This window comes from Mchenga conophoros, linkage group LG19, assembly GCF_057382185.1.
Source record: "Mchenga conophoros isolate Kocher_MC1m ecotype Shallow Benthic linkage group LG19, M_conophoros_male_GT1.1, whole genome shotgun sequence".
In the NCBI taxonomy this organism is placed as follows: domain Eukaryota; kingdom Metazoa; phylum Chordata; class Actinopteri; order Cichliformes; family Cichlidae; genus Mchenga; species Mchenga conophoros.
Window position 1 is genome coordinate 22,726,680 of NC_140544.1, and position 20,621 is coordinate 22,747,300.

Below are 20,621 nucleotides of genomic sequence, written 5' to 3' on the forward strand. Positions count from 1 at the left end.
AGCTCAAATACTCTGGAAAACACACAATACTTGTCCTGGTAGTAGTGTCTTTACTGATAAGTGTTTCTATACTGCACAGGGTGTCACAGGTAACTCTGTGATACCAATGCAAACAAAACGTAGTGAAGATCAGGTTGGCCGTAGGGCCCGATACTTAAATGCATTAAGAAAACTGCTTAGTGGTGGTAAACTCTCTACACACACAAACACCCTGCCTATACTTCTTAAAGCACATACTGCAAGTAATCTCCATTTATAAACACATTAGTATTGGATGACTTGGTTCACTGTGGTCCTGTACTCCACTCCCCACTGTCTGATGCCTTATGCACTGTGATAGCCCTTAATGAGGATGAAGGGTAAGTCACCTGTAGAAAAGGTCAAAGACACTGGAAGGAGAGAGAGAAAAAAAAAAAAAAGGAAGTATATCCATACTTCACTGGCACTACTCACGAGCCAGACCCGTCCCGCCCCCCCCCCAAAAAAAAGAAGAAAAAAAAAAATCCAACTATGTTCACACTGTACATTTTCTTAGGTATTCATTACAGCACTGCATCTATAAACAGAAAAATATGAATTTCTTAAAATAAAAAATGAAAATGTGAGGGCTCCTAAAGAAAAACAGGTTCATCATGAATGGAGATGTCATCGCAAGTACAACTGGAAAGGTCTCAATAAGAAAGAGAAAGCAGAAATAAGATCCTTACACTACCAGACATTCATTTTTACAGCAGTTCAGACTCAAGTTAGGCGGAGAGGAAAAACAAACTCAACAAAATCGAAAGCAGTCAAATTATCAACACCTTCAAACCTGGTCCATAAATTAAATAAATTAAAAAAAAAAATTCTTTAATTACTTTTAAAATTATCTTGTCCCCATACTGTGAAGATTCTTTTTTAAACCAGCCCTAGTTAGAATAACTCTAGAGACAGAGCTAATGGAGTAGTGAGGTGTTCTGAGGCTGGTTGGGAGTAAATCCCCCTTTCTTGCGCCCTTGCCGCTTGTTTCCTAAACACCAATCAGCTGCGTGTAGTCCTATTAATCAAGTGAACAAAAATCCATAATCACAGTATCAATACTACCATAAATTCATAGGAAAAACACAAAAGAAAAATATGTATGTGAATACTTTTTTTGTACGTTTGTTTTTTTTTGGCCAAAGATGGTGTACCACAGAGCGTTTCTGTACAGGAGTGTTTTGTGTATATGTATTTACAAACAGATATACACAAACATTTGCAGACTTTAGTGTGTTTTCTGTGAAAGGTTCATAACCACCCCTTCCTCTAAATCACTCAACATTAAGCAATCTTTTTTTCTTCTTTTTATAAACAAAGTGACTATACAGTTTAAAAAAAACAAATTAAGGAAAGTAAACAGAAGCACCTCCCATTATAGGAAGTGTGTCTGATTGGACGGCTGAGTGATGTCATCAGATGTTACCGCATGGATTCTACTCGTGCCTTAGAGTGCGGGCACTGCAGCTTTTTTTGTTTTTGTGGAATTAAGCTACTCGCAGCCCGAGCTGCAGATGTGCTCTGAACACTGATGACATCAGCTCCCCTCCGCATCCGCTTCCACCAATCAGAGCAGAGCCTCATTGAAAGCAGCTGTCCTCTCACCCTACTTAGTGTCTCATAATGGGGCATTGGGTGGGTACCAGTGGAGCCAGATTCACTGATGATACTTTGGAAGATTGTTCCTGTGAATCCATATAGATAACATCTGGAGGAGGGAAGCATGTGATCAACTTAAACATAAAAAAGAAAAAGATCTTAAAAGGACACCTATTGTCATGTAAATTTCTGGTTGCTTCTTTAAATTTTTGTCGCCTTGCAAAATTTTCTTACAACCACTCCATTTAATCATACTTGTTAAATACATTAAAAAGTGTTTGTTTGTTTTTTTACAAATCTCAGCAATTAACAGATTTTGATTAGCCATCTCCTGCTCCCCTCCCTCCTCCCCCCTTCATGTTTTAAGTGTTTACATATGCATTTACTTCATAATATATATTTTTTTCTATTTTTTGTGATTGCGATGCTCACACTGGTGGGTACATTCATAGACGCAAGATGGAGACAGAATCCTCAGTCCCGTCCCCCACCGAGTCGCTCTGAAGTATCTCTCAGGTCCTCGGATTGTGTCAGAAAATATGGAACTCTGTTAATTCCACACTGGCAGGAGCGTGGAAAGGAGACGACGGAGAATCTGCTCTCGCACTGCTGAAGGTAAACTCCGAAGGGCCAGGGGGTATGATGCCGCTATTCACCGAAACACAGATCCTCTCTAATCAATGATGCCCCCAATACACAAACACACACACGCACTCACACCAAAATCCCCTCCAGTCACTGTATAGCTCGTGTGAAAGGTTTGTGTGCCAGAGCCAGCAGCCGGGGCCAAATCCACACCCACACACACAGAGCAGCTTTGGGAGGACTGAAGACTAACACAGCAAGCTGCCGAGAGGAGGAGGAAGAGGCTTTGGTGAAAGAAGAGGGGCAACGTCTGCAGGTGGGAGGATCTGTGGGTTCACTGTACTGGGAGAAAGGGGGAGAAAAAAAAACAAACAAAAAAAACGGTTCTGTTGGGGGAGGGATTGTGTGCGTGCATGCGAGCACATCTGCGGCTGTGTGTGTTTGTGTATGTGAGCTGGAGTGATGTGCTGTGTAATGCATGTGGAGCTGACGGCACATTCCCAAAGAGGTGTGCATTTGTGCAGTGGGGGAGGAGATGTGCGTCGCATTTGAGCCCTCACACCAGGTTGTACTCTTTGAGATTGAGCTGTAGGATGGTGTCTTTGACAGCTGCAAACACAAAGCGGATGTTCTCAGTGTCCGTGGCACAAGTGAAGTGAGAGTAGATGATCTTGTCGCTGTCTGGGTTTAAATCCACAAACATCTTGAGGATGAACTCCCGCGCCGCCTGTGCATCTCTCTGGGGACCTAAAATGCAGAAATGGGTGAGGATGTGCGAGTGTGCATTGTACTTCAAGTCACCTTCACAACTTTGGTCCACACTAAGGAAAAGTTGCTTCAAACTGATTTGTGGATTAGCTCAGCTGAGTCAAACCCAGTTTTACTAACATCACACTGGCACATATGATGCTTATCACTTTATTAACACTGCTATCATCCATGTCTTTGACAGAATAACCAACACAGTGCACATCTTTAAATCCCTCATCTGAATATCAATCGAAAGCGATGATATTGTGACAAGTCTGATTTCTAGCAGGAACCAAACGCATGTGTCAATCACTCAACACAAACACGTAGATGATCTCACCATCAAACTCGGGAAAGTAGTCCACCAAGTGTGAGTAGGTGATCTTCTCCTCTAGCAGGTCTTTCTTATTAAGGAAGAGGATGACAGAGGAGTTTTGAAACCAGGGGTAGGTAATGATAGTCCTGAACAGAGCCTTACTCTCTTCCATGCGGTTCTGATGAGAACAGTGTTGAGCAGAAACAGAATGTTAATTTGGCGTCAATATTGAAGTCATCTTCAGACTAAAATATCCAGAATACTCTAAATACAAACCATTTGTCGCACTTACCTCATTGTCTGACTCCACCAGGACCTGATCATACTCACTCAGCGCCACAAGAAACATAATGGAAGTGACATTCTCAAAGCAGTGAATCCACTTCCTCCTCTCTGACCTCTGGCCCCCTACATCTACCATCCTGATGGCAGGATGAAGGCGAAGGAGGATAAAAAGTGAAAAAAAGAAGGGGGGAAAAATAAATTAGCATGCAAGTTTGGGTGGCCTAGTTTATGGTAAGTGATTAATGGAACTAAAAGAGTGCTTAGTGTTAAACAAAAGTTTAAGCTCTCAAGAGTCCTCGCACTCTAGCAAGGCATGAGAAGCTTATTCTTACAGATTCTGCAAAGATTTTGAATCCATCAAGACGCATTTAGTGAACTCACACAAGCGTAAATCTTGCATATTCTATGAATTACTAATACACAACTTAATAACCTGGCCTTTTCAACAAGATACACTTCTGTTTCATTCCATTTTGCGTAACAGAAGAACTCTCTCACTGGAGTACATCCCCCTTAAACATTTTCTGCATATGACCTACATAAAAGATTCAGCCTTTCATCCAGGGACCCATCAAAGCATATTTTCACTGTCATTTTTAAGAGACAGCAGAAATAGGCCCAACATTTATTCTGGGTCCTGACCATTTGTTAAAAGATTTGGTTCTATTAACTTCATTTTAAAGTTGCTGAAACAAGAACCCTGATGGATTCAACATCTTCTTTGAAATACTTTCAAGTGTATCAGTGTACAGATCTCGCTATACAGGAAAAACAAAAAAACCCCAAAAACCCACACACAGACACAGATGTGGAGCGTGCACGTGTTTTTGTTGTGTGTGAGTCATGCACGCCACCAGGCAAGCTTTCCATTTAAGACAGACAATAGAAACAGGAAGGAACTTAGGAAGTTGTGTTACTTTTATTGTTTGCTAAATGCCCAAGTTACAAACATGAACCAAAGAAACTACAAAAACAGTCATTCCAGTTATGTCCATACAAGAAATTGTTGCCTCCTCAGTATTGCTAACCCCACCCAGTATGTAACAGGTATTATAGACCACTAACATGCACAGGTGGGTGCATAGGTGAATTTTAACTGTTCAGTAGTCTCATATAGTTAGTAGCGTATTGTGGCATATTCACCTGAAACTCTTTATGGCCCTAGCAACAGTTAACTGTTTTAGTTGATAACAGATTAGTCTGTACTTCTGTTTGTGTGTCATGTTGAAAATAGAAGCTCATAACACATTTTTCACTACTACAAAGCTTTCTCACCCTTCCCCAGTGTGTGCGATAGAGTAGAACATAACAGTTGTAAATGCTTTGAAGCACAGTTAAAGACAAAAAGGACACCAGAGAGACATAAGACAGGATAAAACAAGAGCTGGGGAGGGGGGCGTGACAGAGGACAGGAGGCAGAGCCGAGAGCGTGTTGGAAGCAAAGATATGGAAGGCAATTTACAAAATAAAAAAAAATTTGCATTTCAGTTTGATTTCAGCACATGTGCTGGCAGTAGGTAAGCCAAAATTAAAAAAAAAAAAAAAAAAAGTCTGAAGCCAGTCATAGGCATAGCATTTAGAGTCAAGATTAAACCTAAGAGATACTCTGAGTCCTCATGTGGTTTCAGGTTTCTTGAGCTTCTCCTTGACAAGGTCAGCCTTCACTCATCTGGGACTGTAGGTCCCAGTTTCATTAAGCCCCTTTGTGACAATTGATTTAATTAAATCTTTGAAGTCAAGAACATTTGCCTGATGAAACAGCAGATAAATGGCATCTCTCCAATTTATATCAGAGTATTTTCAAGCACCTCTGGATGCACAGGTACTTGCCTTCAGAGCAGTCGTACAAATAAGCTTAAAGTCACAGCTCACTGGTGCCCCCTGGTGGTGGCCCAGTCCACAGTGGTCCACAGAGACCCAGGGCCAATATAGGCCCTGCAGGACCTGCTGCCCGAAATAACATTCCTCCACCGCGGAGAGGACGACCTCGTTTCTTCTGCCAGCCGGAGAGGAAGAGGAATAGAGGAGGTGACCCATTTACAGAGACCGGGCACCAAAATGTAGGACTTTGTTTCATTAGGGGACTGTGATTTGTGTGCATGTGACTGCTGTTCATAGCGCCAGGTAGGTACGTAACTATGGGAGACTGTAAAAAGATGACAACTTCTACTTTTTAATGATTGAAGAGAGTATGGGATGGGATACAGACAAAGAACCCGCATTGATAAATCAAAAGTGTTGAGTTATTTTCAGTCATTGTGAGGAAAAAAATAGATGGTTTATTTGGGACTTGGGGGAGAAGAAAAATAAAAATAAAACATCAAATGAGTTAATGACGTCACGACAAAACATGAATGGACGCAGCCAAAACAGCCATCTTTCTACCTGAAAATGATGCTTTGCAAGTCGAAGGGGTACTCTATGATTCCTGTAGTGGGGATGCGCACCCTGAGTACATCCTGCTGTGTGGGAAGATAGTTGGAATCTGAAATACGATCCAGATCCGAAAGATAACTACAAACGAGCCAGTCAGGAAAAAGGAATATAAAAAAAAAAAAAAAAAAAAAAAAAGAGGGAGGGAGGGGAGAGACAGGAAAACAGTTATATAAAGCGTGGCAGGCAATTACCGCAATACCACAGCCATTCCAGGAAAGTGTGGATCAGTCCTGTTGAAGAAGACTCACAGAAAAGGCCGCATCACAGAAACAAAAAGGTGTTAGTGCCACTGCTCCACCAACACTATTCCCAGAGCTTTGACATTAGCAGTTTATCTTTAACTGACCATGGACACTGAGGTCAAGACATTTGTGGAATATGGTGGTGCAGACAGTGTAGGTGGCATCGGTGACAGCAGCAGTGACTTTAGCAGCGGAAACAGCAGCACCTGTATCAGATAAACAAGGATTGGACAAGTCTGACATCAAGGACAACGGGAAACATATTCCCCTTTGTTTCTTTAAAGGTTAAATTCTTCTGCCTTTCAATGTGCATCCAATTGTCTAATATTTCATGACAAATTCCTGGAGAATCTTTGACATCTCTGCCTAATCCTTCTTTATCTGTACTTTGTTGCTGCTCCCTTCAGTGCAACATGTCTGGCCTTAGGTTCTCCTTTCCCCTTGGGGCCAGAACTAGAAGACGATGCTACACACAAACCACTGATAGCCTCATAGGACAAAGCAATCTACTCATGTTAGTATTGTTTGTCCCAACTTTAATCTTTTTTTTGGAAATAAATGATTCTGAGCTACTTCTTTTACACTGACAGTCATCAGTGGTTTGTGTCCTCTAGTCATGGTGACGCTGCAGTCCTGGTGCCTTGAGGGAGTACCTGAAGATGACGTTCTCCAGGTCAAACGGGTACTCTATTATACCCGTGGTGGGAACACGGACCCTCAGTACATCTTGCTGGGTGGGAACATAACCCTCCGCAGTCACACGGTCTATATCACTAAGGTAACTGGAGATATACACGAACAGTGTGGATAACACTGAACTGAAGACATCATTCAATGATTTACTTGCATTTCATTCTGTCATACGCATGCTTAAACAAATACAAACCTTACATATTTGATGTCAAACTGCAAACGCATCTGCATGCACACAAACTTGACCTGCAGTACAGAGCAAGCACAACCAGGGGGCACTAAAGAGTGAGCGATGGCCTTTGGCTTTGCACCCTGGAGTCATGTATTGTGACACAAAGGGTGTACACCTTACCAAGTTCTTTTTTTTTTTTCTTTTTTTTTTTTAAACAATTACTAGCAGTGCATCTTTTCTCTAAAGACAAATGGCACCGTTTCTAGCCAATCTGGACACAGAAATTGGAAGCTACTGTAAGACTTACTTTAGTGTGTTTTCACTGATGACTGCATGAAGCTCAAGCTCAGGGTAAAATAAGGGGCTCCATAGTGGTTTCAGTGTTTATTCTTATTTAGTTGGATGGGCCAGTGAAATCAGTCTCTCTCCAATAACAAGTCTTTTTTTTCCTCGTACAACTAATTACACTAATATCAATTAAAAGCTAAATAGTGCCATTTTCATGAGAGATTGTCAAATAAACAGGAGATTTTTGTAATTTGTCAGCCAAATTTTCCAGTGGACAAAAGGCTAATGTGCTGCTCTGCCCAGCATATACACCGAAACCCACACAGAACCTGACACCAACCCCACACATCCAACCACACCTTAATTACTCTGAAAATTAGCATCTTGACCTCTGAAGACAACTGTGTCCCTGCTACACACAGTGTCAGTTCCCCCCCAAAATCATGAAATATATATTTTTAAACTTACGTCAGGCTGAACCTAGCTTCGCAGAGAGAAACAATGACCTTGAATTTAGTGAAACAGCTCTTTATATTGCAGCTGCTCAGTCTCACATTAATTAAGCACAGGCACCCCCGCATCATATTTCTCGTTTCTTGGTTGGTCTCATTTCATTTTCACATGAGATGAGACCAATGCAACATTTTTAATGCAGGTTTGGGAACAGACTTATTTTTCATTTTAAAAAAAATAAAAAATACATCAGTCATCGACTACACTTAAATTATAGTAATTTAAAACTGATACCAAACAAGATGGGTCTTACACAAGGCCAAAAATAAAATGGTTAAATAGGTGACAAATTTTCCCAAACCAGCATTACAGACAAAAATTACATGCAGCTCATAAATAACATTCTGAAACATTACACAGATACCATGACCATCGTCTGCAAAGCGAGGTGAAAAGACGTACTATTTTGTGGAGTCAGAGAGCTGGTATTCTCTGCGACGGTCGTAGGCCTCCTGGATTCCTGGATCAGCCCACAGGGTTTTAATAGCTGTGATGTATGGTTGCTCAAAACTATTGAGCTTCTCAATGTCCACCTCCTTCACAAGCATAGCATTAGCCTGGGAAGACAAAAGGTGAAGTAAGTAACAAAAGATCTGACATACATGGCCACAACACAGCAAACAGAAATATAGATCTATGTTTTTTAAAAACTACAAGAATTATCCAGTCATTTCAGTTTTCAGCTGTAGACTTTTGATATTTCTGCAAACAGCAGATTTTTTCCACTGTCTGTTTAGACCAAACATCCGATCCCAACCACCCACCTATTCTACTTTTTCCAAAGATAATGTTTCTGCTAGACAAACTAAATGCATCACTTCTTGCGTGCCAGAAGTTCTTTCTTGGAAAGATTTTAAAAAAGACAGCTGGTCAAACTCTGAGAAGAAAGAAAATGGCATCTGCACTGAGGATGTCGTCCAAAAAAAAAAAAAAAAAAAAAAAAAAAGGGCTACACTGCTTCAGTTTCACTTTTGACGAACTAATAAATTTCATTCCTGACCCGTCCCTATAAAAGAAAGCAATATAAATAAATCTGCACTAGTCGATTTCTTAGGGAATCTTACAAAATCCTCATTGCACAGAGGCCTGGAAGCTCTTTTAAAATAATAAAAGTTAACAGGAGAAAACCACAATAGCCTTTACCCGGTTGTCTTCATATTTGTAGGGGATCTTGAGGTTCTCAGTGGCGCGGATCATGGACTGCATGGAGGTGAAGATGTTTTGATAAACAAGTCGAATGAAGCCTCTTTTATCTTCATCAGAGTATCCAGCTCCATGGATGATCCTCATCTGCTTGATGAAGGTGCTCTTGCCACTTTCTCCTGTACCTGAGCACAAAGACACAGGATCATAGTTACAGTGTGGGTCACACCTATCGTGAGGGTCCCCAATCAAAGCAAAATTGCAACAGTAAGCAGACCGAGGCTCGATCAAGACAAAGTAAAAGATGAATTGGGATTAGTTTGAACTTTAGATCATGCAAAGCTACTCTAGTATAATCCAAAAATGGCAACACCAAACTGGTAAAGAGCACAGTAAGAGAAAGTCTCACATGTGCCAAGGAAACAAAAATCTTAGCTTTCCTTTTAGTTCTCTACCTCTGACTGAACACAAATTCAATCATACCTGAACATAAGATATCCAGAACTGACAGGTCAACTATTTATTTGAAAATAGCCAATGGCAGTTAAGGATAATGAGCCGATGCCAATGCTCTGCCAATAAATTTGTGCAGTGGAAGTTGATAAGTCTTCTGTGGACTTCGAGAAAACATTCAACTGTGTCCCTTAAGGTGTCCTGTGGGAGTATGGGTACTTGCTTGTTGTTACCAACCAATTCCTCCATGTTCATCTGTCCTAAGAGTCTGGTTCACATTGGTACTTCTACCGCTGACGCCATACTTCTCAGCTGGAAAAAGGGTGGACCACCCAATCTAAACTCGAGATGAATTTCTTACCCAAGTGGAAGAATTAAAGTAACTTAGGACCGTGTGTAAGAGTGAGGACTGTGCAGCGGGACACTAACTGATGTATTGCTATAGTATCAGCAATGATATGCAAGTGGTGCCGATCTACTGTGGTGAAGAAAGAGCTGAGCATGGACATGAAGTTGTCAATTTACAGATCAACCTATGTTCCCACCCTCACCAATTACTATCAGCTTGCAGATACGAGTGGCAGAAATCAGCTTCCTCCAAAAAGTATCTCTGCTCTCCCTTTGAGACATGTTGAGGAGGTTGATTGTTCGGGAGGAGCCGAGATTAAAGCTGCTAATCCTCCACATTGAAATGAGCCGGGTAAGGGGATGCCTGATGTGCACTTCCTTAGGTGAGGTAAGGTCCTATCAGGAAATGGCCTGGGGATAGACCCAGGACACATTAGAGCTCGCTGCTGGGTACGAGAGCTTATAAATTACTCATCACAGTATACACTACTACTTAGTCTACATTCATATAAACGTGGCAGACAAGAAGTGAGAAATAACAGGGGAGGAAAAAAAAAAAAAAAAAAAAGCTCCACAAAAACCAAATCCACAAGACAAGATGTTATGGTTCGCTCTTCATGTGTCACCGCCACAGCAATGAACTACCAGTGTGTTACACACAGAAAGCCGCAAAGATTTTAACAGTAAAAAAACAACAAGAGGAAATATATTGTGAATAAAATCGCATCTGTTGTCACTGAGGTGTTAATCTATATCACTACCCAGTCCTATTCGATGCCACTGAACTGTCCCATTTTCATATTGAAAAATCAGACCCCTCATTTCTGCCAAGACCCAGAGCCGAACCTGTAACATGAACTCAGACATGCTGCAGTCCGTTTTTCTGTTTAGTTACTTGACATTCGAGGTAATTAATAGGATAGACAATGTTTTTCTCAAAATTATATTAATACGGGATGCTCATACGAGTCCTTAGTCAACTTGTTATAAAATCCTTTGACTGACATTCCAAACTGATTAACTAAACTCATTAGGGGTGCACATATGTCAAAGCTTCTTTGTCTAGTGTCAGGAAGTTGCTCCACAGTTTGCCAAGTAAACAATTCAAAAAATATTTCTAGGGAAAAAAAAAAAAAGGGGAGGGATGAGTGAAGGAAATATGAGCTAATTTAATGAAGACAATTAAGACAGTTTGCCCTACTATATCCAGCATCTAACAGTGAACTGCCTCTGACAACGACCCCTGCTGTCATCTTTTGGCAAAGGGCGAAACTCACTCAGTGATTCTTTCCTGCCCTCCTGATTCCATATTTGGAAGTAAAACTATTACAATATTTCAAACATCATAACAGCCAAGATAAAATGTACCTTTTGATACCAAAACATCCCTGATTTCACCGTCAGAGTCGCATACTCTTCCTTCAGTTAAAGACAACAAAAACAACACTTTAAGCCTTTCTATATCCCGAAAAAAATTAAAAAAAAAACCAAAAAAAAAAAACCCCACTCGATTGGTGGTCTGTTAGGCCTAACCTACATTTCACAATAGCCCTCTAAGGTCTGCATACTGCCTAAAAACCTTACCCTCAGGCCATGAAAATAAATAAATATTAAAAACAAACAGGCTGATGGCATTTGAGTTCTCAGTGATATCAAACAGGATCCAGCACATCAATGATATCTGCAGAACTGAGAGGGAAAGACGAAAGACGTGGGAAAAAAACAAAACAAAAAAAAAAACAACACACATAGGCTACACTCATCTCACCACCACCTACATTCAAGGTTTTTGAAGAGCAGCCATATTTCCGTTACCATAGCAACCCCTCCTCTGTCTCCCTCTTTTTGCGTTCCTGTGTTTTCTTTTTTTCCTCTTCTTTTTTAAACCCCTCCCATCCGCCCCTTCTCTCTCCTCTCTTTCGTAGCAGACAGTAAATATAACTGCGAGCCCCTCAGGCTCGCTCTGTGCTCTTCATATTTTGGTTCACCGCAGAGAAGAAGGGCCTCGGTTAAGCAGAACATTTGGGATGGGCGGGAGAGGGGGTATGGTCTGAGGTCAGGGGGTTCTGACACCTTAGGACAGTGAAAGGAATGGGAGAGATAATCACTTTCCTGTCAATGGAGAAGAAACAGCTTAATCTCAAAAATATATTTCTTATATCTAAAGTCTTTATCCATAAGGGGAAAATGGCTCTCCTTCATCCAACAAAATGCCCAATTTAGGATAACAGACTAGACAGGCTTTATAGTTCAGTGTTTTTAAAAAAAAAAAAAAAAAAAAAAAAAAAAAAAAAAAGCAAAAAGCACCATCTTCATTTCTCCTGGATGAATCAATGCACTGCAGTGAAAGCTACACGCTGGTCGGCCTAACAAAAGAAGTCAAACACAGAGAGCGTATTCTTTGCAACAGGGCTGCATTGGCAATGACTGCAGACCGGCTCACCGAAGGAGCAAGAAGATCACTCTCCAGCCTAATGTCTGATTTATTTCTCGTGACCCCATCACAAGATCTCCCTCCGCTGTGTTCCCTTAACTATCATGTCCCTCTTTTCCCCAGACAACACACTACAAGCCTCTGTCCTCGCTTTTTCCTCCCCAAAAATTGTACTAGTGTCAGCCACAGCCATTTCCATGCCCTCACCAACTCTTCCCCACTAACACGCCCCCACCCCTCGCTCCCCTCATAACCTCCCTGAGGCAAGAAATATGCCTCGCCATTCTCATCCCTCTCTGTCAAGAATTTTGGATATTCATAACTAGAATCCATCCATTCTTTTTTGGTAATGACCTAGAAAAAGGAGGTCACCTTTTAATAGCTCACGCGCACACACGCGCGCGCACACACGCGCACACACACTGAGCTCTCTTCTAGGTACTGTGAGAGAGAGCGAAAAAGAAAGAGTGGTGATTGTGTCCCAGCGCAACAGTGCAAGGTACACTACACAGCCCACACACACACCAACACTACTCTCTTCGCAGAACCGATGAGCTTTGTTCCAAAAAACCAAAGTCTCACTCGAGGGTAACCCGATGACAATAAGCACACAACAAAAACTTGCTCTCAACACCCAAATTACAAAGAGGCGCTGAAATGATAACAGTACGCAAGCAGTACAGCTCCCCATCAACTAAAAAGGCAGCAAGCACTACACCTGTATATTCCATTGCCAGGATAGCTTTCATAAGCCTTTACATAACGCAACTGATGTCAGCTTGTGACACAACCCCTGATAGACTTGACACACTGCTGTCTTGGTGCAGCAGTTTTGGTTGAGCCCCGGCGTGTGCGCGCACACCTACACGAAGGCATTGCTTTGTTTACACAGTCTGCTCATCTTATAAATCTCCCAGCCTGCTTCAAACGCAGCCGCCACAGGGCCTTGTTCACAAGCGTGCCCATTTCTGCTAAACCTGACCTCCCCATGCAAAACGAGTCGCTGCTTTCGATGAACAGGAAGTCATCGGCATTGCTGTAAATTTGCATGCAAAAATGGTAAATGGCCTGTATTTATATAGCGCTTTACTAGTCCCTAAGGACCCCAAAGCGCTTTACATATCCAGTCATCCACCCATTCACACACTGGTGATGGCAAGCTACAAAAACACACACGCCAAAATATAACTGTCCATTGCTATGAACAGCACATGTTTATCTGGGTTTATCAACGGTCCTTTCAGTCAGCACGTGGCAATCAAATCTCAGCACAGAGAAACCGTCTGCATAAACACAGTCAAGGTTAAGATACTGACAAAACTGGCATCATGTAGGCATTATACGTTTTTGTCAGCACCTGGGAAAACTTTTAAAAAATGAGAAGGCTAAGCAAAAATGTAGCGAGGGTCTTAAGCTTTCACATATTCATCTTGGAAATTGGCCTCTTTCAGGCGTACAAAGGAAAGGGACTGAGCCAAGGCAGCCTGCAGCTATGCAACACACACACCACCTGCCTAACCAACTGTGGACACACACACACACACACACACACAGATCCTGTGGTCAACCTCAAGGCATGGATGTTACCTCCACTGTGATGTCCCATTTCTACCCCCTTTCCCTGCAAAGACTTCAAAAAAAGGACACAGCAAGGAGGGCCATTTCTCCCTGTCAGATATATGGCCGCTTGCTCTGTGTTCATTGTGCTTCCTTCCGTCAGAATCTCGGTATAACTCTACGGCTTTGAGCCGATGCCTCTGCATCTGCTGAGTGCTCCGCGTACGTGGGTGTCGGAGCTGTAAATCGAACATGCGTGCTATAAGCAAGCGCTGCACATAATACACACACTCTCACGCGTCTTCATCTCACCATCTTAGGATGGCCTTGTCTGTTTACCAGTGTGTATGCAATGAGTGTTGAGTGGCAGAGTGCGAGTGGGTGAGCAACAAAAATGGCAGGAAAAAGAAAGAATAAAAGAAACCTCGCTCGACAAAAGATTCAACACTTTGCAGGAGTATTTTTTTTCCTTTTTTAAAATCTACAACACACAGTGTGCTCAGCTGCTCCAACTAAAACCAGCCAAATCCTTGATATTGATATCGCTTCTTAAGCTGTGGTTCTTATTTTAGGGAATCTCTTCACAGAGAGAGAACATCACTCTGTCCACACATGGGCAGTAAACGTACGCCACGGCTATTTGCTACAATTATTTAACAAATCCACTTTATGCACAGCGTAAGCGTGGCACAGCCTTCCAAATCCAACTCGAAACAGAAAATTGAAGTGACAGAAGTTGAAACGTTGCGATGAGGGAGAAGTGTGGGCTTTACTGTACGCGGCAGCTGGTGGGAGTAAACAGGAATGAACATGCCACTCTGTCACCACAGAGAGGACTGAAGATGCTGGCAGAGAACAGAAAGGCAGGCTACGTACCCGTCCTGTCTGGGGACTGTGGGGGGGAAGCAAGCAGTATGTGGGACAGCCTCCATCTAGCCTCAAATCTCTAGAGAACCTGCCATGACCCTCTTTTAAGAACGCGCGCGTGTGTGTGTATACTTTCATCTGCGTGCTAGAGAGCAAAATGTGTAAAAGACACGGTGTCATAGAGCGAGACAAGGAACGTGTGCAAGGCTGGCTGAGAAAACGGTAAAAGGAGACGCTATCCAAGTTCGACGATGGTGAATTTGTGCATACGTACGTCTCTGTAAAAGATTTAAACTGGGCATCCTAACCAGGCAGGAGACAGAAAGGTGCAAAATTATACAAAACATAACATGTAGCCTGACATATACTGCCTCATCAACTCATCCCACTGCAGTTTTCTGAGACCTGGCTGTGAACCTTTTCTAAAAGACATCACATAAACAAGACAGGAAAAAAAATGAATGGAATGACGTCTGGGTGGATTTCTCTTTCTCCTTATATCTGTCTTCTTTACACATTCACAAAAAATATGATGGAAAACACTGAAAATAACAAAAAATGTTTTGTCAAGTACAGTTTGGGGTCTCCCCACAGAACGTACGAGGCCTTAAAGATGTTTAGTGAGAACTGCTTTTGTTTTCGATCTTTTTTCTTGCAAGTAGATGCGTCAGTCTTGCAGGCGATGAGATAAAATGAAGAACTGTCAGAGAGAACAGATTACCAATTGTCGCATTTTAAGGGTTTTTAATCGTGCATATTAGTTTATCTTACATCTCTGTGGAAAATTAATCGCCTAAATATGGTAAACAGATTTTTCGAAACTCTCAGATACGCAGAGCACGTCTTACGTCGACCTTCATATTTAAAAAGCGTTAGATCTGACCATGATAAAGGGGATTTGAGGAAAAGCTGCAGAACTTCACATTCACTGGCATTAAAGCCCCCCCGAAAAACTGTGCGCGCGCACACACACACACACACACACACACACACACACACACATCCATCTAGGAATCCCTATTGCCATATATGATCAAAATAAGATGGCTTGGCAGGAGAAGTAAGGTCAGCAATAAATGTGAGCCTAACCCTTGATCCCCTTCCTGGTTCAATCACACTGCTCATCTAAAAAGGATGCCTTAACCTGGTATAACAAGATGTACTGCTGACACAGGAAAGAACAATGAAATCACTGAGTACTTGGCAAACGACTTAAACAATGCCTGGAATGATATGCCGTAGAGAGGGCCACAACTTTTTGGTGTCAGAGTTAACTTTAGCCCCAGCCAGACTTAATTTATTTTTAAGGATGTTTTTCCGTAATCAGGCACATACACAAATGCCAACTGACAGCCTGTCTGGGAGTTTGAACTCCGAAAAAAAATCCTGGAAAAGCACTTTAGGAAACCTTAAAATGTTTAACCTAACAGCTCACTTTACTGACCGTTTGCTTGCTCCAGCAGTTTATTTACCCGATGCAGCAAAAGCCACAGCTCTTAGTTCACTTTGTTTTGACCAAGTAGAGGCAAACCATTGGTCTGTGGAGCAGGAAGCTGTCAGTATGGCCTGATATGGCACTATGCAACAAGCAGCCACACTGTGGTACTGCTGCAGCCCTGGAAGAGCGGTTATTCTCCGAGTTAGCAGTTTAACAATGATAACATTTAACCTCCCTGTATTCTTAGACTGGAAACTTTGTGCTTGGGTCGGGTGCAAGATGTAACCAAGCCACATAACTGTTCTGGCACATACACGCTGGCCATGTAGCAAATCCTGCCAGTAAGCGAGTGGCACAGAAGGAGGGTGGACTGTCATTAGTGAGAGGAAAATCAACGCTGTTACAGGAATGCAATATGCAGTTACAGTAACATCAATCTAGAGTTAAAACAATTACAAGACTTTACCAATCTGCATTATGTGGTTCCAGATCTACAACAAACATGAGAAGCTGCTACAGCGGTTAGCACAGTTGCCTCGCAGCAAGAAGGTCCCGAGTTCAATTCCAGGCTGGGGACTTTCTGAGTGGAGTTCTTCTTGCATGTTCTCCCTGGTTACTCCACAGACATGCACGGGGCTGGGTTAACTGGTGATTAGCCAGTTATTATTAGACTAAATTAGCTGTAGGTGTGAATGTGAGCAATCGTTCGTCCCTCGCCCTTTGACAGAGTGGTGACCTGTCCGGGGTGCCTCTCACGCTATGACAGCTGGGATAGGCTCCAGCCCAACTGCGATTCTGAATTGGATAAGTGGGAGAAAATGGACTGATGGAAGGATGGAAGGAAGACCTTACTGGTAACGGAATCATCTTAGACTTCTGGGCAGGCAAAAATCAATTTTAAGATTGGGCTTTAGGACGGTAATTTGCCAAGTATTTGCCGTTTCTTATGTCAGGCTGCATTTCATTGTCAGTAAGCTGGAGTTTTCTTGCACGCAAGAACAATTCATCAACATTTTTTTTCCTGGTAAAGAGTCTGCTACTTTGTTTTACAGAAGTCTCAAGCATCTTCCTGACTGTACTGGACATTTGATAAACAAAATGCACAGTAAGCCTGGGTAAATTAGACCCCATTTACACACACAAAAGTTACATTTAACTTGCAGACCTGATATTTCCGTCAATGTAGGGCCAAAAATCACTTCATTTTTTAAATACACAAGGAAATCTGCTGCACTATTATGTTAAAGCTCAAATCAGCAAAAAGGTTGTGTGATATTTTACCTAATAAAGCATATCTACTAATTTCATGTGTAACGCTGCAGGAGTCTGCAGTTGCACATTATATATTAAAGCTAAAGCTGTGCACACTGAGCCGTGGGGTAGAAGATCAACTGACATGTTGAACACATCCCGTACGTGCTGAAATCCAGGGTAGCCAATTACGGAAAAAAAAAAAAGGAAAAAAAAAACAACAACTTCTCAATCATGTGAGATGGTGCTCAATATCATTCCACCTCTCCTGTGCAGTTTCTTGGCAAAAATTCCCCAGACTGTTCCCAAAGGTCAAGGCTGGGCTTTGCCACAGCAGGTTCCTGCGATCAGTATGTACAAGCTGGTAAATGAGTGCAGACTGTAAGGAGCCTTATAAAAATAAAAATAAAAAAATTAAATAAATAAATGCAGCCATTTTGAAATGCGATGGTTAAATGTTCAAAAACGGAGACCGTCTCCATCCTCCACTGAGGTGTGGAGAGGCCGAGATCGCACGGAGTGTTGTGGGCTTGAGAATTATGCCAGGGGATAATAGGAGTCAGTGACACCTTAAAAAGTCTGAGCAGCAGATGTGTTTAACCAAGCCTATTAAAACCAGGACTAATCCTGCCTTACACGTCCTTATCCAGCCGTCCACTGACAGCTTTAGCTTGCACAGGACAGTCCACTTACAGCGTGACTGGTTTCCATTTGCGCTTGCTTTCAGTCCTTCAGACTGATGCACCCATAAACGTTTGTTTAAAAGACTGCTGTTAGAATCAGCTCCATTAATCCAGCTCATCACCAGGCATGAGTAGCAAACGCCCCTTCTCACCTGCTCACCTTGGCAGCCAGGTAGAAGAACGTGCAGCAGAGATGAAGATGTACGACACACGGCAAACTATGTCCCATCAATGGCCTACTTTACCTAGTTGAGGTACTCACCAGGGAAATAAAAAGGAGACACACATGTCAAATAACCAGGGCTGCTTTTAGTGAGCGTGAAATGGGAGCAAACGTTTTGAAACTAAGGATGCAACCTAGATAATTCCAATTGTCCTAAAAAGGGAGATTCTTTTATCACCCCCCTCCCCAAGCTCTTACACCAAGCATTAGTTCAAGTAGCCATGGAGGGAAGGGGGTGGGTCACATAATGGACAAGAAGTTAGTCTGTTATAATATGGTAGGTAAGCGAGTACATTCGAGAAAGCACAGTCCACTGTTCCCTTTTGTGTCCACAGAACTATGAATCAATGCAGTACAGAGCAACTTATCCAACAGCAGCTCCCACCTGCCCACACACTTGCTATAAAAATAGCTAACCTACTCAGCTAGACTCCAGGATGAGGGGGCCAGCCCCTCAGTATCCTTGTCCTCTGCAAGTGTAGATTTGTGACACTAGTTACTCATTAAATAATAACAGAAATGTAACAATGAATGAGTGGGCACCATACAAGGTCTAGCTGAGGGATCTGAAAGGTCTTCCAGTTGTACAAATGTTATGCAACCTATTGAAATCAACTCAAAGCCCCCCTCCTCCCCCCGATTAAATCAAGTGGCCATCTTCACAGTTAACCAGCGCCTGCTGACAAACGACAGTAGCGGTTTTGCAGCTGGGAGATGAATCAGACAGTCATAACTTAACATGTGGTCGCCTGCAAACGGTGACATCTTCGCAACTTCGATGCCAAATGAGCCTGTTGTCTGCACGCCAATGCAAAATCCCCACACACACACACACACACACACATAAAGAGACGGATCCGCTGGTTAGGCATGCCATGCAGATTCACACCTGCACACGCCAGATAGCCAAATCCAACGCAAGTTGCAAAAACAAGCTCTGCATTTCGGAAAATCATGCCATAACGTTTACTCATAATCACACCAGGCTTCCAGCTAGCAACCTTAACTAGCAGCATATCTGCTAGCATCGCCAAGAAGGCCCAAGGAGGTTGGCTGTCCACATAAACGACACAAACATGGCTATTAAAAAGGGCGTTTGGGATTTAGCATGCTACATACCGAGCAGCAGTAATTTCAGCTCTCTCCTGGAGTCTCGCTTGTCTCGGCGGAGTTGTTTGTCAATTTCTGCATTGATTCGTTTCGACTCCTTCGCCTCTTCGCTCAGGCAGCAAGCCATCATGGACTCCAGAGTCATCCCCTCTGGTTTTTGGCAGCCCGGTTCAGGCGGGACCTAACGAACACTTGCCCACGGTTTCAGCTTCTCCCGAACCCCGGTTTCCTCGCTTCTGTCTCTAGCGAGGAGGTGGTGGTGGTGGTGGCAGTAGTAGTGTCGGACCGGACGAGTGGATGGATAGGACTGGGGGAGGGGGTGGGGGGGGGAGACTAGCCAAGGGGCCTCGCTGTCAAGTTGTCCCCCCGGCCGAGAGCAACTGCGACTTCAACCGGGCGATCTCAGCAAATCACGGGAGATTCGGACAAGGAGGAGGGAGCCAGGAGACGGTGGGGCCTCCCCGAGATGCTCTCAGCCTGCACGCCTCTTAATACAGCTAATATTAAAATGACTCCAGCTGCCACAGATTAGCTACTTAATACCCGTTTATATCATTAACCCCTCGTGTGTCACTGGGAGATCCAATTCTACCTTCTTTAATTTAATCTTCTCAATCCGCTAAAAGTGGTTTAAGACCGCAGAGTCGCCACATCCGAACCCGTAACAGCTGATATCTGTGCACTCTCCCCAACGCTAGATAAGCCCGTTTAGTCTGTAAAAGTAAAGACCCCTTGTCAGCAGGCTAATATTAGAGTGGTAATCTATATTGCACTAGCCACACCGCAGCACTGCGCCTATTTTCCGAGTAACTACATCAGCTAACGCTGGCTAAATTAGACGTAACGACTACGGAGGCTGCCCTGCTAGCCCGCTAGCTCACTAAACAGCGCCTCGGCTAAAATGTGTCAACCCGCAGTGATTGAAGCAGCAGGCTGCTGGTTGAAGGAATTTGACTGCCTAGCTAGCAATAACTACACAGCAGCCTATTACATCTTGGCTCATTTTGACGATAAAATAAAATGCTACGACAACGACCGAAAACAAATCTGAAAAACGCGTGCCGAGCCGGCGGCTTTTGCTAGAAATATATTCACTTCAAGCAGAAAGCTTTCGGGTCGTTCGTCGCTGGAACTAGGTGGGCACACAACAGGATGATGCCAAGCGAGGAGGAGGATACAGTAGTGTTGACTGACAAACGGCGGATTTCACCAAACAG

At 42.9% G+C, this 20,621-nt stretch overlaps 1 protein-coding gene across 3 annotated transcripts; it reads right to left on the reverse strand.

Moving 5' to 3' along the window:
- Positions 1–1,142: 1,142 nt before the first annotated feature.
- gna11b (guanine nucleotide binding protein (G protein), alpha 11b (Gq class)) lies at positions 1,143–20,588 on the reverse strand. 3 transcript variants are annotated; one of them, XM_085257922.1, is made up of 8 exons: positions 19,414–20,588; positions 9,041–9,225; positions 8,300–8,454; positions 6,885–7,013; positions 5,939–6,067; positions 3,561–3,690; positions 3,293–3,446; positions 1,143–2,949 (listed from the first exon to the last, which is right to left on the reverse strand). In XM_085257922.1, exons 1-8 carry the CDS (start codon positions 19,547–19,549, stop codon positions 2,759–2,761), a joined length of 1,209 nt encoding a protein of 402 aa, XP_085114048.1. In that variant the 5' UTR covers positions 19,550–20,588; the 3' UTR covers positions 1,143–2,758. The 3 variants fall into 3 exon arrangements, with proteins under 3 accessions (XP_085114048.1, XP_085114046.1, XP_085114047.1); XM_085257920.1 differs by lacking the exon at positions 6,885–7,013; XM_085257921.1 differs by lacking the exon at positions 5,939–6,067.
- Between the last annotated feature and the right edge of the window lie 33 nt (positions 20,589–20,621).

Bases quoted from the DNA above. Each gene is read 5' to 3' on its own strand.
- gna11b (XM_085257922.1), bottom strand. From the start codon at position 19,549: ATGACTCTGGAGTCCATGATGGCTTGCTGCCTGAGCGAAGAGGCGAAG. The intron at 9,226-19,413 runs GTATGTAGCATG...CTTTGTGCTCAG, and splicing joins GCTGAAATTACTGCTGCTCG to GTACAGGAGAAAGTGGCAAG. The intron at 6,068-6,884 runs GTACTCCCTCAA...GCTCGTTTGTAG, and splicing joins CTGGAGAACGTCATCTTCAG to TTATCTTTCGGATCTGGATC.